Raw genomic sequence first — 14,228 nt, forward strand, 5'->3', positions numbered from 1 at the left:
CGCGTATTTGAAGGATGCCTGTCATGGTCGACACATTACGAAGACTATTTATACCCGTCATCTAGAATGGTAAAGAGTACTTTTTGCTCCATCTAGGTGAGACTGGCTGCATGGTGTCCTCCACTCTTAAACTGGGCATCTCCATCCTAAACGGTGGTAACGTTGAGGTTCAACAGGTTAGTGTCACCCCAGTGGGCTCTGGCCATCTGACCTGAGGTTATAATCGTTATTGACTCGTCTCACTATCTGTTTGCAGAAAATGCTTGAATACCTGAAGGATAAGAAGGACGTCGGCTTCTTTTTGAGTGTCCAGGCTCTAATGCAGACGTGCAGGTTTTTGTCTTCACCCCTGAATTACTCAAGTATAGAATAGAACTTACATACATACTGGAAAACGGAGTCAACAGCTTACAAAGTTTGATTAAAGGTGACTATGTATGCTTAGAAAAGTGTTGGTTTTTCATGGCAGTGTCCTGGACCTGAATGCCTTTGAGAGACAGAACAAGGCAGAGGGGCTGGGTATGGTGTCGGAGGAGGGAACAAGTAAGTGTTTAAAGCTCTGACCGTACAGGACGCTGGTTCTCCACCTTTGCCTTACCTTGCACCACCTTTGCATCCATGTCCTGTCCAGGCAATCACACACACTTGTTCAGTATCAGGGCCTATGGTCACTGAGTGATAGTTCCTCCACTTCATTCCTCATCTTACGAGTGTTAACGAGTAGTAACATCCATCAACTCTGCTGTCCAATAATGATTCGATGTTGTGATCTAACTGTGTAATTTTTGTCAGATGTTGATTTGAATTTACAGAGTGTCTTGTCTAGTAGTGTATTTTGACCTGCTAATATTTTGTGTTCTTTACACTCAATGTTTATTTGTAGAATATTTTTGTAAGTCTAATGTACTTGTAAACTAATTCTAAATTAGAATTGTTGACTATAGACTGTTGTTAACCTCCCCTCCCAACTCCTAAGTATTCTACTGTTGTCTGTCAACTCACTACCCCTCTCTTTCCCTACCTTGCCATCATTGCGTCCCTCCCTCCCCTCTCCCATTCCATCCTTTGCTGGTCCTCAGACATGAAGTCCGAACGGGGTAAATGATACCTCTGTTTTTCTACCTTTTTCTCTTTCTCTCCCTGTCACCTTCCCTGTCTCTTCATCTCCTTCAGCTCTTTTGAATGATCTCGTGTTGTGGCGCCCCCACCCCTATTCAATTTCACACTCAAAGAGTTTATGAAATAACTTCTCAGTCATGTCAAGTAATGCCAATGCCGTTGTTTTCTTCAGGTAAATACATGTCTATGTATACATGGCAAACTTATTAAACTCTCAAAGAGGTCATTGCACTAGCAACAGACAGTGACTGAAAAGCATTCTTTCCCCTTGAGTGTCTAACCGCAGATCTACTGAAACTCCGAAGCTCGCCACTATTGCGACTTATAAGAATTCATGAGCACGGAATCAGCGCAATATCTCAATCCATTGATCTCTCAAATTCACCCTTAGTGTTAACTCGCTAACCCTGGTCCCTGGCCATGATTCCCCGATAAGCCCTTTGTGTCTGCTCACATGACTTACGCTGTAATCCTCCTCCCCCCGCAATGGCATCAACCCTCGAATTTACCTTGCTCGGACAGAACACCAAACTCTGGCCCTAACCTACACTCAGGGAAGTTAGAGGAGTATAGCAGGTCTGTGCTGCATGACTCTGTGTTTCTGCATGCACTGACTAAGGAAGGGGAGTGAACTTCTCCATTGCGTTGTATGTCTGTATACCGTGATGTCCATTGTACCTATCCATGTTGATGTGACCATGTACTTTTATCTGTGGATACTGTGCAAACAGTGGGGCAAAAAAGTATTTAGTCAGCCACCAATTGTGCAAGTTCTCCAACTTAAAAAGATGAGAGGCCTGTAATTTTCATCATAGGTACACTTCAACTATGACAGACAAAATTAGATTTTTTTTCCCAGAAAATCACATTGTAGGATTTTTAATGAATTTATTTGCAAATTTTGGTGGAAAATAAGTATTTGGTCAATAAGAAAAGTTTATCTCAATACTTTGTTATATACCCTTTGTTGGCAATGACAGAGGTCAAACGTTTTCTGTAAGTCTTCACAAGGTTTCCACACACTGTTGCTGGTATTTTGGCCCATTCCTCCATGCAGATTTCCTCTAGAGCAGTGATGTTTTGGGGCTGTTGCTGGGCAACATGGACTTTCAACTCCCTCCAAAGATTTTCTATGGGGTTGAGATCTGGAGACTGGCTAGGCCACTCCAGGACCTTGAAATGCTTCTTACGAAGCCACTCCTTCGTTGCCCGGGCGGGGTGTTTGGAATCATTGTCATGCTGAAAGACCCAGCCACGTTTCATCTTCAATGCCCTTGCTGATGGAAGGAGGTTTTCACTCAAAATCTCCCGATACATGGCCCCATTCATTCTTTCCTTTACACGGATCAGTCGTCCTGGTCCCTTTGCGGAAATACAGACCCAAAGCATGATGTTTCCACCCCCATGCTTCACAGTAGGTATTATGTTCTTTGGATGAAACTCAGCATTCTTTGTCCTCCAAACACGACGAGTTGAGTTTTTACCAAAAAGTTATATTTTGGTTTCATCTGACCATATGACATTCTCCCAATCTTCTTCTGGATCATCCAAATGCTCTCTAGCAAACTTCAGACTGGCCTGGACATGTACTGGCTTAAGCAGGGGGACACGTCTGGCACTGCAGGATTTGAGTCCCTGGCGGCATAGTGTGTTACTGATGGTAGGCTTTTTTGGTCCCAGCTCTCTGCAGGTCATTCACTAGGTCCCCCCGTGTGGTTCTGGGATTTTTGATCACCGTTCTTGTGATCATTTTGACCCCACGGGGTGAGATCTTGCGGGGAGCCCCAGATCGAGGGAGATTATCAGTGGTCTTGTATGTCTTCCATTTCCTAATAATTGCTCACACAGTTGATTTCTTCAAACCAAGCTGCTTACCTATTGCAGATTCAGTCTTCCCAGCCTGGTGCAGGTCTACAATGTTGTTTCTGGTGTCCTTTGACACCAGAGTGGAGTTTGGAGTGTGACTGTTTGAGGTTGTGGACAGGTGTCTTTTATACTGATAACAAGTTCAAACAGGTGCCATTAATACAGGTAACGAGTGGAGGACAGAATAGCCTCTTAAAGAAGAAGTTACAGGTCTGTGAGAGCCAGAAATCTTGCTTGTTTGTAGGTGACCAAATACTTATTTTCCACCATAATTTGCAAATAAATTCATTAAAAATCCTACAATGTGATTTTCTGGATTTTCTTTCTCATTTTGTCTGTCATAGTTGAAGTGTACCTATGATGAAAATTACAGGCCTCTCTCATCTTTTTAAGTGGGAGAACTTGCACAATTGGTGGCTGACTAAATACTTTTTTGCCCCACTGTATAGTATACTGTGTTTTTCCGTGTTTATGGACAACTGTTTCTGTACGTGTTTTATGTATGTGACGCTAATGGTGTTTGATTATGTGTATAAAAGTGCAGAAGTTCTTATCGTTGCTTGTTGCTGTGAATGTGCTTTTTACACGTCAACCTCTTGGCCGGGATTCCAGCAAGTGTTTGAGGTTTCCTGTTTTGTAGTCACACAGCGAGCAACCCCGGTATCCAACTAAAACGGTTGTTCGTCTATGTTGCCACGGGGATCAGGAAGATGGACGGTCTGTAAGGAGGTCACTGCAGCTCTTACAAATGCGATTACCCAGACGTGATGGAGAGCTGTGCAATGATCATCACACTCATCTTATTGCTGCAAGCTTGTGTGCTGCTGACCATGGCGCGCACAGGCTAACACTCCGATGAATGGCGCAAATTGTCTAGTTAGCCTCCAGCCTACACCGCATACAAATAGAGGCAGCCTGACTGAACCCCCCCCCCCCCTTTAAAGACTTCCAGTATTCCTAGAACTAGTCTGATGCTCTGTCCCTTTGTCTCTCCCCCTCCCAGGTGAGAAAGTCATGGCGGATGATGAGTTCACCTGTGATCTGTTCCGCATGTTGCAGCTGCTCTGTGAGGGCCACAATAACGGTGAGAGGAATTATGACAATGGTGTTCTAGTTAAGGAACGACAGATTTATCATTGAATCAGGACTTGAATCATGACTCGCTGTAATGTCTTTGAGTGGACTCTTACTGTGTGTTTTGTCTCAGATTTCCAGAACTACTTGCGGACACAGACAGGCAGCACCACCACTATAAACATCATCATCTGCACTGTGGATTACCTCCTCCGACTGCAGGTACTGGGACTCTGACTATTAACACATACAGTGCCTTGCGAAAGTATTCGGCCCCCTTGAACTTTGCGACCTTTTGCCACATTTCAGGCTTCAAACATAAAGATATAAAACTGTATTTTTTTGTGAAGAATCAACAACAAGTGGGACACAATCATGAAGTGGAACGACATTTATTGGATATTTCAAACTTTTTTAACAAATCAAAAACTGAAAAATTGGGCGTGCAAAATTATTCAGCCCCTTTACTTTCAGTGCAGCAAACTCTCTCCAGAAGTTCAGTGAGGATCTCTGAATGATCCAATGTTGACCTAAATGACTAATGATGATAAATACAATCCACCTGTGTGTAATCAAGTCTCCGTATAAATGCACCTGCACTGTGATAGTCTCAGAGGTCCGTTAAAAGCATTTCTTAAAGATATCCATAAAAAGTGTTGTTTAAAGTTTGCCACAAGCCACCTGGGAGACACACCAAACATGTGGAAGAAGGTGCTCTGGTCAGATGAAACCAAAATTGAACTTTTTAGCAATAATGCAAAACGTTATGTTTGGCATAAAAGCAACACAGCTCATCACCCTGAACACACCATCCCCACTGTCAAACATGGTGGTGGCAGCATCATGGTTTGGGCCTGCTTTTCTTCAGCAGGGACAGGGAAGATGGTTAAAATTGATGGGAAGATGGATGGAGCCAAATACAGGACCATTCTGGAAGAAAACCTGATGGAGTCTGCAAAAGACCTGAGACTGGGACGGAGATTTGTCTTCCAACAAGACAATGATCCAAAACATAAAGCAAAATCTACAATGGAATGGTTCAAAAATAAACATATCCAGGTGTTAGAATGGCCAAGTCAAAGTCCAGACCTGAATCCAATCGAGAATCTGTGGAAAGAACTGAAAACTGCTGTTCACAAATGCTCTCCATCCAACCTCACTGAGCTTGAGCTGTTTTGCAAGGAGGAATGGGAAAAAAATTCAGTCTCTCGATGTGCAAAACTGATAGAGACATACCCCAAGCGACTTACAGCTGTAATCGCAGCAAAAGGTGGCGCTACAAAGTATTAACTTAAGGGGGCTGAATAATTTTGCACGCCCAATTTTTCAGTTTTTGATTTGTTAAAAAAGTTTGAAATATCCAATAAATGTCGTTCCACTTCATGATTGTGTCCCACTTGTTGTTGATTCTTCACAAAAAATACAGTGTTATATCTTTATGTTTGAAGCCTGAAATGTGGCAAAAGGTCGCAAAGTTCAAGGGGGCCGAATACTTTCGCAAGGCACTGTACCTGTTAAAGAGGTGTCCTGTTATCCCTTTCACCTTGCACATTTTTCACACACTCACTCTCTCTCTCTCTCTCTCTCTCCGCTTCTCCTCTCGCTCTCTCCGCTTCTCCTCTCGCTCTTTGCTTCTCCTCTCTCTTCTCTCTTCTCTTTCTCTCTCTCTACTCTCTCAAGGAGTCAATCAGTGATTTCTACTGGTATTACTCTGGGAAAGATATCATTGATGAGCCAGGCAAGAAGAACTTCTCCAAGGCCATGACAGTGGCTAAACAGATCTTCAACAGTCTGACTGAGTACATCCAGGTGAGTATAAACCCATTCATCTGTACAGCATGTAGATGACTGGATGTTACTGGGTATGGTATGTCAAATCAAATCAAATCAAATCAAATCAAATAAAATTTTATTTGTCACATACACATGGTTAGCAGATGTTAATGCGAGTGTAGCGAAATGCTTGTGCTTCTAGTTCCGACAATGCAGTAATAACAAGTAATCTAACTAACAATTCCAAAACTATGTGTGTGACTGTACCTGGTGCCCCCCACCCCTCAGGGTCCATGTACAGGCAACCAGCAGTCCTTGACCCACAGCAGGCTGTGGGATGCAGTGGTGGGCTTCCTCCACGTCTTTGCCCACATGATGATGAAGCTGGCACAGGTACAAGCTGCCTACCTCAACACATACTGTACCCATCTCTCACCATACAAAACACCGCCAGCAGCATTTAGAAACCACAAATGATCAACCTTAAGCGAACATTGATTTGTTGTGCATGAGGAAATGACACAGTTGAAATATCACACACATGTATCTGATATGTTCTCGTGCAAACCTGTGTGTAGCTAGTATACACTGCTTGCTGTGCACAACATACACGATCAGCTTGCAAATGCACCTACAAGATTGTGGTTTCACAATCAAAAGTGATCTGTGTTACCATTGCAGGGGTGAACATTTGTTATGAACTTACACTTGACTGCCAACTTTGCACTTGACAAACACTTTTCAAGTACACAACTTGAATTATTTTATTGCATTGTTTGAGTCTGTCATTTCTAAAAAAAAATATATATATATATTTACGGTAGAAGTAGTTTGTAGAAACTGAATCTGGAATGGTGAACTAAATATTAGTGTGATGCTAAAACTTCTGCTACATCAAAGTGTCCGCTCTTACTCCCCCCCCCCTCCTCACAGAGATCTCCTCATGCTCTCTTTTTACCTGACATTCACTCAAATGCACTGGCTTGCAGACATCCCACCTATATGACTATGGCAGTGGTAATTGAAGAAATGAACACCATATTTGTATCGTAGTTAGCAGATTGGTGAAGTATATGTAAAGTACTTAGCGTTACGTATATTAGTGATGTCATGTTAGTACATAACACCTTGATAGAAGTTTCACAGGAAAAACCAAAGTACTTTGAAATGTAGCACTGTCTTTGCGTTCTTACTCTGCTTACAAAATCGTATGAGATAATGATTATGTAAACTGTCTTTCACATGGTCTATGCAGGGTAAAGTATGTATTCATTTTATTTATCTATCATTGACGTGATTGAGTGTTTACCAGTTTTTTTTTTCCTGATTCATCCCTGGTTTCCTTTTTTTCCCCGGTTTGTTTTATACTCACCTGCCTTTAAAGCTGGAATAAGAACTAGAAAAGTACTCATTGTTTTTGTAATGCAACATCCAAAACAATTAAAACAACTGAAAACAACCTACTGTGACAATAAAAGGCAGAGGTCCACATTGCTTTATTTGGTTAACGCAAAGTGCTTTATAAAATTACATTACTAACCTACCTGCTGTATATTGGATTCTCATTCCAGACTTTACTCAACTTCTTTATTAAAGTGGCAATCAGCAGTAGAATCCATAACAAAGCGTTTTCCCTGCCCCGTTTCGGGTAAAAAGCTGAGGGAAGGGGCTGGAGAAATGCAACCACTCTCAAATTCATAGACCGAGCTATGGATGCAAGGATTGACCATACATTATATCAAAATTACAGGTTTCACCATGTTTTTGTTTACATTTACATGATTCATTTAAATAAAATGGATGTAGCAACTGCTGCTTGCCCCTTTAACGGTCTGCATTAGGCATAGTAACATGAAAGGCTTTAAAGCAGGTGAATGTAAAGCTAACTGAGAAAAGAGACAGCCCTTTAACAATCCCTGATGGAGCATACACTGTATTAATCTGCCCCTCTGTGTGACCTCATTTATGTCTTGGATGACCTCGATACACAGTAATGGATGGTTGGCTGTATACTGTTCACTTCTGACCTGATGCTTTCTGACTAATTCTAACTTTGCCCCGGCATAAAGTCGGAGTTGCATGCTACTCTCTAGTCTTTCTGTGTTCAATTAATATTCTTTTTCACTTTTTAATAGTTTTTCAACTAATGTTGTTGGCCCAAAAAAAAACAAGTGAACATACAGGTTCTCTTGAATTGTAAGTTCCGTACATGTCAAATGTAACTTGATGTGTGTGTGGTACATTTTTTCTTTTTTTCTCCTGATTTGTTAATTGTTAATATTATTGTTAATATTAAAATATAATTGTAAATATTTTAAATGTGTGTCTCAAATAAAATGCAAGCAAAGGATCATCTTCAGGGTAAGGTGATATATCCCTTTAACCTTCAGCCTCTTATGTCTTAACATGGAGACATTTACTCTAATGGCCGTTTCGTACTAGTTCATAATGTATTTCTTGGAGTACATATAGAGGTAACTGCCAGAAATAAAGGAAACACCAACATTAAGTGTCTTTAAAGGGCGTTGGCCGCCAGAACAGCTTCAATGCGCCTTTCGCATACATTTCTGGAACTCTATCAGAGCGACGTGACACCATTCATTCCATGATAAATTCCAACATTTGGTGTTGATGGTGGTAGAAAACGCTGTCTCAGGCACCGCTCCTGAATCTCCCATAAGTGTTCAATTGGGTTGAGATCTGGTGACTGAGACACACACGATTTAAACCCCCTATACTCCTGTGAGACCCCTCTTTCAAAGTCACTGAGATCTCTTCTGCCATGGTAGCCAAATCAATGGGCAACTGGGCATTTTTATACAGGACCCTAAGCATGATGGGATGTTTTATTTGTTTTAACTCAGAAACCACACCTGTGTGGAAGCACCTGCTTTCAATATACTTTGTATCCCTCATTTCGTCAAGTGTTTCCTTTATTTTGGCAGTTACGTGTATTTTCAGCGCAGACCCCAGATGACGTAGAGGAGTAGTTATTTAACCACTGTGGGTGAATTTATCAAAGAAGATATAGCATGACTCTCAGGAGTAGTGGAGCACATAGTCGGTGGGAAAGGACATTTTAGATTTGGAGACTCATTGTGCTGGTGAACTCATTGAATACTCCTTAATGAAAGGTGTTTGCACTGAAATCCAAACCATATGGGTTCAGGCCATCCCACTACTGTCATACTGCATGAATACTTCTAGATTCCATTGGCATAAGAATTATCTTCATTATCATTATAAGTCTACAGGCCTAAAATGTTCTGCACAGTGTCTTGAAGAAGTATTTGCACCCCTTGACTTTTTCCACATTTTGTTGTGTTAAAGCCTGAATTTAAAGTTTATTACATTTAGATGTTTTGTAACTGGCCTACACACAATGCCCCACAATGTCAAAGTATTTTTTTATGTTTACAAATGAAAAATGAAAAGCTGAAATGTCTTCAGTCAATAAGTATTCAAGCCCTTTGTTATGGCAAGCCTAAATAAGTTGAGGAATAAAAATGTGCTTAACTTCGGGATCGGTGTCCCTTCCATGGGACGGTTGAGCTAACGTAGGCTAATTCGATTAGCATGAGGTTGAAAGTAACAAGAACATTTCCCAGGACATAGACATATCTGATATTGGCAGAAAGCTTAAATTCTTGTTAATCTAACTGCACTGTCCAATTTACAGTAGCTATTACAGTGAAAGAATACCATGCTATTTTGTTTGAGGAGAGTGAACAATTTTGAACATGAAAAGTTATTAATAAACAAATTAGGCACATTTGGGCAGTCTTGATACAACATTTTGAACAGAAATGCATTGGTTCACTGGATCAGTCTAAATCTTTGCACATACAGTGCTGAAATAATACATTATGGCTGTTCTCTTGCATTTCAAAGATGGTACAAAGAAAATACAAAATAACGTTTTTTTTCTTTGTGTTATCTTTTACCAGATCTAGTGTGTTATATTCTACTACATTCCTTTCACATTTCCATAAACTTCAAAGTGTTTCCTTTCAAATAGTACCAAGAATATGCATATCCTTGCTTCAGGGCCTGAGCTACAGGCAGATTTGGGTATGTCATTTTAGATGGAAATTGAAAAAAGGGGCTAATCCTTAAGAGGTTTTAACAAGCCACATAAGTTGCATGGACTTACTCTGTGTGCAATAATAGTGTTTAACATCATTTGTTTAATGACTACCTCATCTCTGTACCCCACGTATACAATTATCTATAAGGTCCCTCAGTCGAGCAGTGAATTTCAAACACAGATTCAATGACAAAGGTCAAGGAGGTTTTCCAATGCCCCACAAAGAAGCAGACATTTAAATATCATTTTGAGCATGGTGAAGTTATTATTTACACTTTGGATAGTGTAATACACCCAGTCACCACAAATGCTTCCTTCCAAACTCAGTTGCCCGAGAAGAAGGAAACTGCTCAGGGATTTCATCATGAGGCCAATGGTGACTTTAAAATAGTTACAGAATTGAATGGCTGTGATAGGAGGTAACCGGATGAATAAACATTGTAGTTATTCCACAATACTAACCTAATTGACAGAGTGAAAAGAAGGTGAGCCTTTACAGAACAAAAATATTCCAAAATCCTGTTTACAACAAGGCACTAAAGTAATTGTGCAAAAAATGTGGCAAAGCAATTAACTTTTCATCCTGAAAACAAAGTGTTATGTTTGGGGCACTGAGTGCACTCGCCATATTTTCAAGCATAGTGGTAGCTGCAGCATGTTATGGGTATGCTTGCAATTGTTAAGGACTGGTGAGTTTTTCAGGATAAAAAATAAACAGAATGGAGCTAAGCACAGGCAAAATCCTAGAGGAAAACCTGGTTCAGTCTTCTTTCCACCAGATACTGGGAAATGAATTCACCTTTCAGCAGGACAATAACCAGAACACAAGGCCAAATCTACACTGCAGTTACTTACCAAGAAGACAGTGAATTTTCCTGAGTAGCCGAGTTACAGTTTGACTTGATTCTGTTTGAATAATTATGGCAAGACCTGAAAATGATTGTCTAGCAATGATCAACAACCAATTTGACAGAGCTTGAATAATTTCTTAAAGAATAATTGCACAATCCAGGTGTGGAAAGCTCCCAGCAAGACTCACAGCTTTAATCGCTGCCAAAGGTGATTCCAACATGTATTGACTTGGGGTTGAATACTTATTTAATCAAGATATATTAGTGTTAAACTTTTTATATATATATATATATATATATATATATATATATATATATATATATATATATATTGCAATTTAAAGTAAATGTCCTTCCACTTTGACATTACAGAGTATTTTGTGAAGAGCATTGACCAAAAAAGACAATTAAATCAATTTTAATCCCACTATGTAACGCAACAAAAAAAGTCAAGGGGTGTGAATACTTTCTGAAGGCACTGTATGTGTTTGTACTGTCTCATAGGATTCCAGCCAGATTGGCCTGCTGAAGGAGCTACTGGACCTCCAAAAGGACATGGTGGTTATGCTGCTCTCTCTACTTGAGGGTAAAAATGAATTTTTATGACAATCTTTCTGCTGTTTCTGCCCTTTCTCTTTCATTTCTCTCACCTTCTTTATCATTTGCCTCCATTTTATGCCATGTTTCAGGTAATGTGGTGAACGGCACCATTGCCCGTCAGATGGTGGACATGCTGGTGGAGTCGTCCAGCAACGTGGAGATGATCCTCAAATTCTTTGACATGTTTCTCAAACTGAAGGACATTGTGGCGTCGGACGCCTTCCGTGATTACGTGACCGACCCCCGAGGGTTGATCTCTAAGAAGGACTTTCAGAAGGCAATGGACAGCCAGAAACAGTACTCTCCCTCTGAGATCCAATTCCTGTTGTCCTGCTCAGAGGCCGATGAGAATGACATGATCAACTTTGAGGAGTTTGCCGACCGCTTCCAGGAGCCAGCTAAAGACATTGGATTTAACATTGCAGTGTTGCTGACCAACCTGTCTGAACATGTCCCTCATGACCTCAGGCTGAAGAACTTCTTAGAGCAGGCAGAGAGTGTACTCAACTACTTCCGCCCCTTCCTGGGCCGTATTGAGATCATGGGTGCCAGCAGGAAGATAGAGCGTATTTACTTTGAGATCACCGAGGTCAACCGCACACAGTGGGAGATGCCTCAGGTCAGAGAGTCTAAACGACAGTTCATCTTTGATGTTGTCAATGAGGGGGGCGAGTCGGAGAAGATGGAGATGTTTGTCAACTTCTGCGAGGACACCATCTTTGAGATGAACATCGCCTCCCAGATCTCAGAGCAGGAGGAAGAGAAGGAGGAGGAGGATGATGATGAGCCGGCTGAAGGAGGAGCTGAGGCAGGAGGAGGTGGAGGGGGAGATGAAGAGGGCAATGGAGAGGAAGGAGAGCCAGAGTCCAGCTCTGCCTTTGCAGACTTCATCAATAGCTTATTAAACTTCCTGAGTATCTTCACCTTCCGTAACCTGCGCAGGCAGTACCGCAGGGTGAGGAAGATGACCATCAAGCAGATAGTGGTGGGTCTGGCCACCTTCTTCTGGACTATCCTCATTGGCATCCTGCACTTCATCTACAGTGTATGTAAGGGCTTCTTCCTGCTCATTTGGCAAACTCTCTTTGGAGGAGGCCTGGTGGAGGGAGCCAAGAACATCACAGTGACAGAGATCTTGGCCAGTATGCCCGACCCGACCCAGGACGAGGTGCACGGGGACCTGCCAGGGGAGCCTAGGACTGGGGAGGAGCAGGAGGCAGGAGGGGTGACTGACCAAATGGACACAGGTGGTGGAGAGGAGGAGGAGGAGGACAAACAAGACAAGGAAGGTGGGGGGCCTCCACGCATTGATGCTCCAGGAGGACTTGGTGACATGGGAATTGAGGCCACTGTTGAGCCTCCTACTCCTGAGGGTACTCCTTTGACCAGGAGGAAACAGGTGAGGCACCTTTCCTATTTAATGCAGAGACTAAAAAGTGCATTGTGAGCTTTCCAGTAAAGTATGTCTACATTACTTATACTAATTAGCTTTTCTTGTGGTTTGCAGCAACCAGAGGAGGGTGCTGCTGCAGCTGCTGATGGCCAAGCTGCTGAACCTGCTCCTGCTCCTGCTCCTGCCATAGAGGAGCCCCCTCCAGAGCCTGAGAAGGCAGAGTGAGTACCTCAGGCCATCTTCCTTCATGTACAGTAGATAAACCTGTCCTGCCTCCCTACACTCTCCCATCCCCCTTTATTAACCAATACTGTACATGCGTTCATCTTTTGGTGTTTGTTGGAACGTGCTATAAACCAAACACCCCATTTACTTAATTTTCAGCACCGAAAATGGAGAGAAGGCTGAGAAAGAAGCTGAGACCAAAGAGGAGGAGAAACAGGAGGAACCGAAGGAAAAGAAGGCCAAGGATAAGAAAACTAAGAAACAACACAGGGAGCAAGGGTTCCAACTCTGGACTGAGCTGGACATCCAAAGAAACAAATTCTTGGTTAGACATGGCAATTCAATAATTGATTTCCTCTAATAGTTTTTGTGACTTGCTGATGTGGCAATTTGGATACTGTCAATTCCTCTGTACCACCTGTACCACCTGCGGTTTAATACAACGTTTTGTCTCTTTCTTTCCCAGAACTACCTCTCTCGGAACTTTTACAATCTGCGTTTTCTGGCACTGTTCATTGCATTTGCTCTAAACTTCATTCTACTCTTCTACAAGGTGAACAAATTCTTACAGGTTATATATAAAAAATAGCTGTCACTTGAAATACACAATATATGCAAAAGAATGTGGACACCCCTTGAGAAATTTCCATTCCTGCTATAGCTACCCCGGTCAACTATAAGTGCTGTTATTGTGAAGTGGAAACATGGTACAGTAGGCTACACAAGCCTACCATTTGATTTGAAGCTCACAGCGGGACCACCGAGTGCTGAAGTGCGTAGAGTGTAAAAATCTGTCCTCAGTCGTAACACCCACTAACGAGTTCCAAACTGCCTCTGGAAGCAACGTCAGCACAAGAACTGTTCATCGGGAGCTTCGTGAAATGGTTTTCCATGGCCGAGCAGCCGCACACAAGCCTAAGATCACCATGCGCAATGCCAAACTGGAGTGGTGTAAAGCTGGCCACCATTGGACTCTGGAGCAGTGGAAACGTGTTCCCTGGAGTGATGAATCACGCTTCACCATCTGGAAGTCCGACGGACGAATCAGGGTTTGGCGGATGCCAGGAGAACGCTACCTGCCTCAATACATAGTGTCAACTGTGAAGTTTTATGGAGGAGAAATAATGGTCTGGGGCTGTTTTTCATGGTTCAGGTCACTTAGCTCCAGTGAAGTTAAATCTTTACGCTACAGCATACAATGACATTCTAGACGATTCTGTGCTTCCAACTTTGTGGCAGC

At 42.1% G+C, this 14,228-nt stretch overlaps 1 protein-coding gene across 8 annotated transcripts in view; it reads left to right on the forward strand.

Moving 5' to 3' along the window:
* Positions 1 to 14,228, forward strand: part of LOC139418579 (ryanodine receptor 1-like) — a 72,702-nt gene that overhangs the window by 51,217 nt on the left and 7,257 nt on the right. For 3 of the 8 annotated variants that reach the window (XM_071168155.1, XM_071168157.1, XM_071168158.1), the window contains 13 exons: positions 97 to 176; positions 257 to 333; positions 470 to 543; positions 1,080 to 1,097; positions 3,989 to 4,069; positions 4,193 to 4,281; positions 5,740 to 5,868; positions 6,121 to 6,225; positions 11,275 to 11,356; positions 11,460 to 12,769; positions 12,878 to 12,984; positions 13,148 to 13,313; positions 13,455 to 13,541. In XM_071168155.1, the coding sequence (XP_071024256.1) occupies positions 97 to 176; positions 257 to 333; positions 470 to 543; positions 1,080 to 1,097; positions 3,989 to 4,069; positions 4,193 to 4,281; positions 5,740 to 5,868; positions 6,121 to 6,225; positions 11,275 to 11,356; positions 11,460 to 12,769; positions 12,878 to 12,984; positions 13,148 to 13,313; positions 13,455 to 13,541 (2,405 nt within the window). Of the gene's footprint in view, positions 1 to 96; positions 177 to 256; positions 334 to 469; positions 544 to 1,079; positions 1,098 to 3,988; positions 4,070 to 4,192; positions 4,282 to 5,739; positions 5,869 to 6,120; positions 6,226 to 7,087; positions 8,081 to 8,175; positions 8,194 to 11,274; positions 11,357 to 11,459; positions 12,770 to 12,877; positions 12,985 to 13,147; positions 13,314 to 13,454; positions 13,542 to 14,228 lie in introns of those variants that run through there. The other 5 variants (XM_071168156.1, XM_071168159.1, XM_071168161.1 and 2 more) reach the window with 3 other exon arrangements.

Source organism: Oncorhynchus clarkii, chromosome 10, assembly GCF_045791955.1.
Source record: "Oncorhynchus clarkii lewisi isolate Uvic-CL-2024 chromosome 10, UVic_Ocla_1.0, whole genome shotgun sequence".
NCBI classification, from domain to species: domain Eukaryota; kingdom Metazoa; phylum Chordata; class Actinopteri; order Salmoniformes; family Salmonidae; genus Oncorhynchus; species Oncorhynchus clarkii.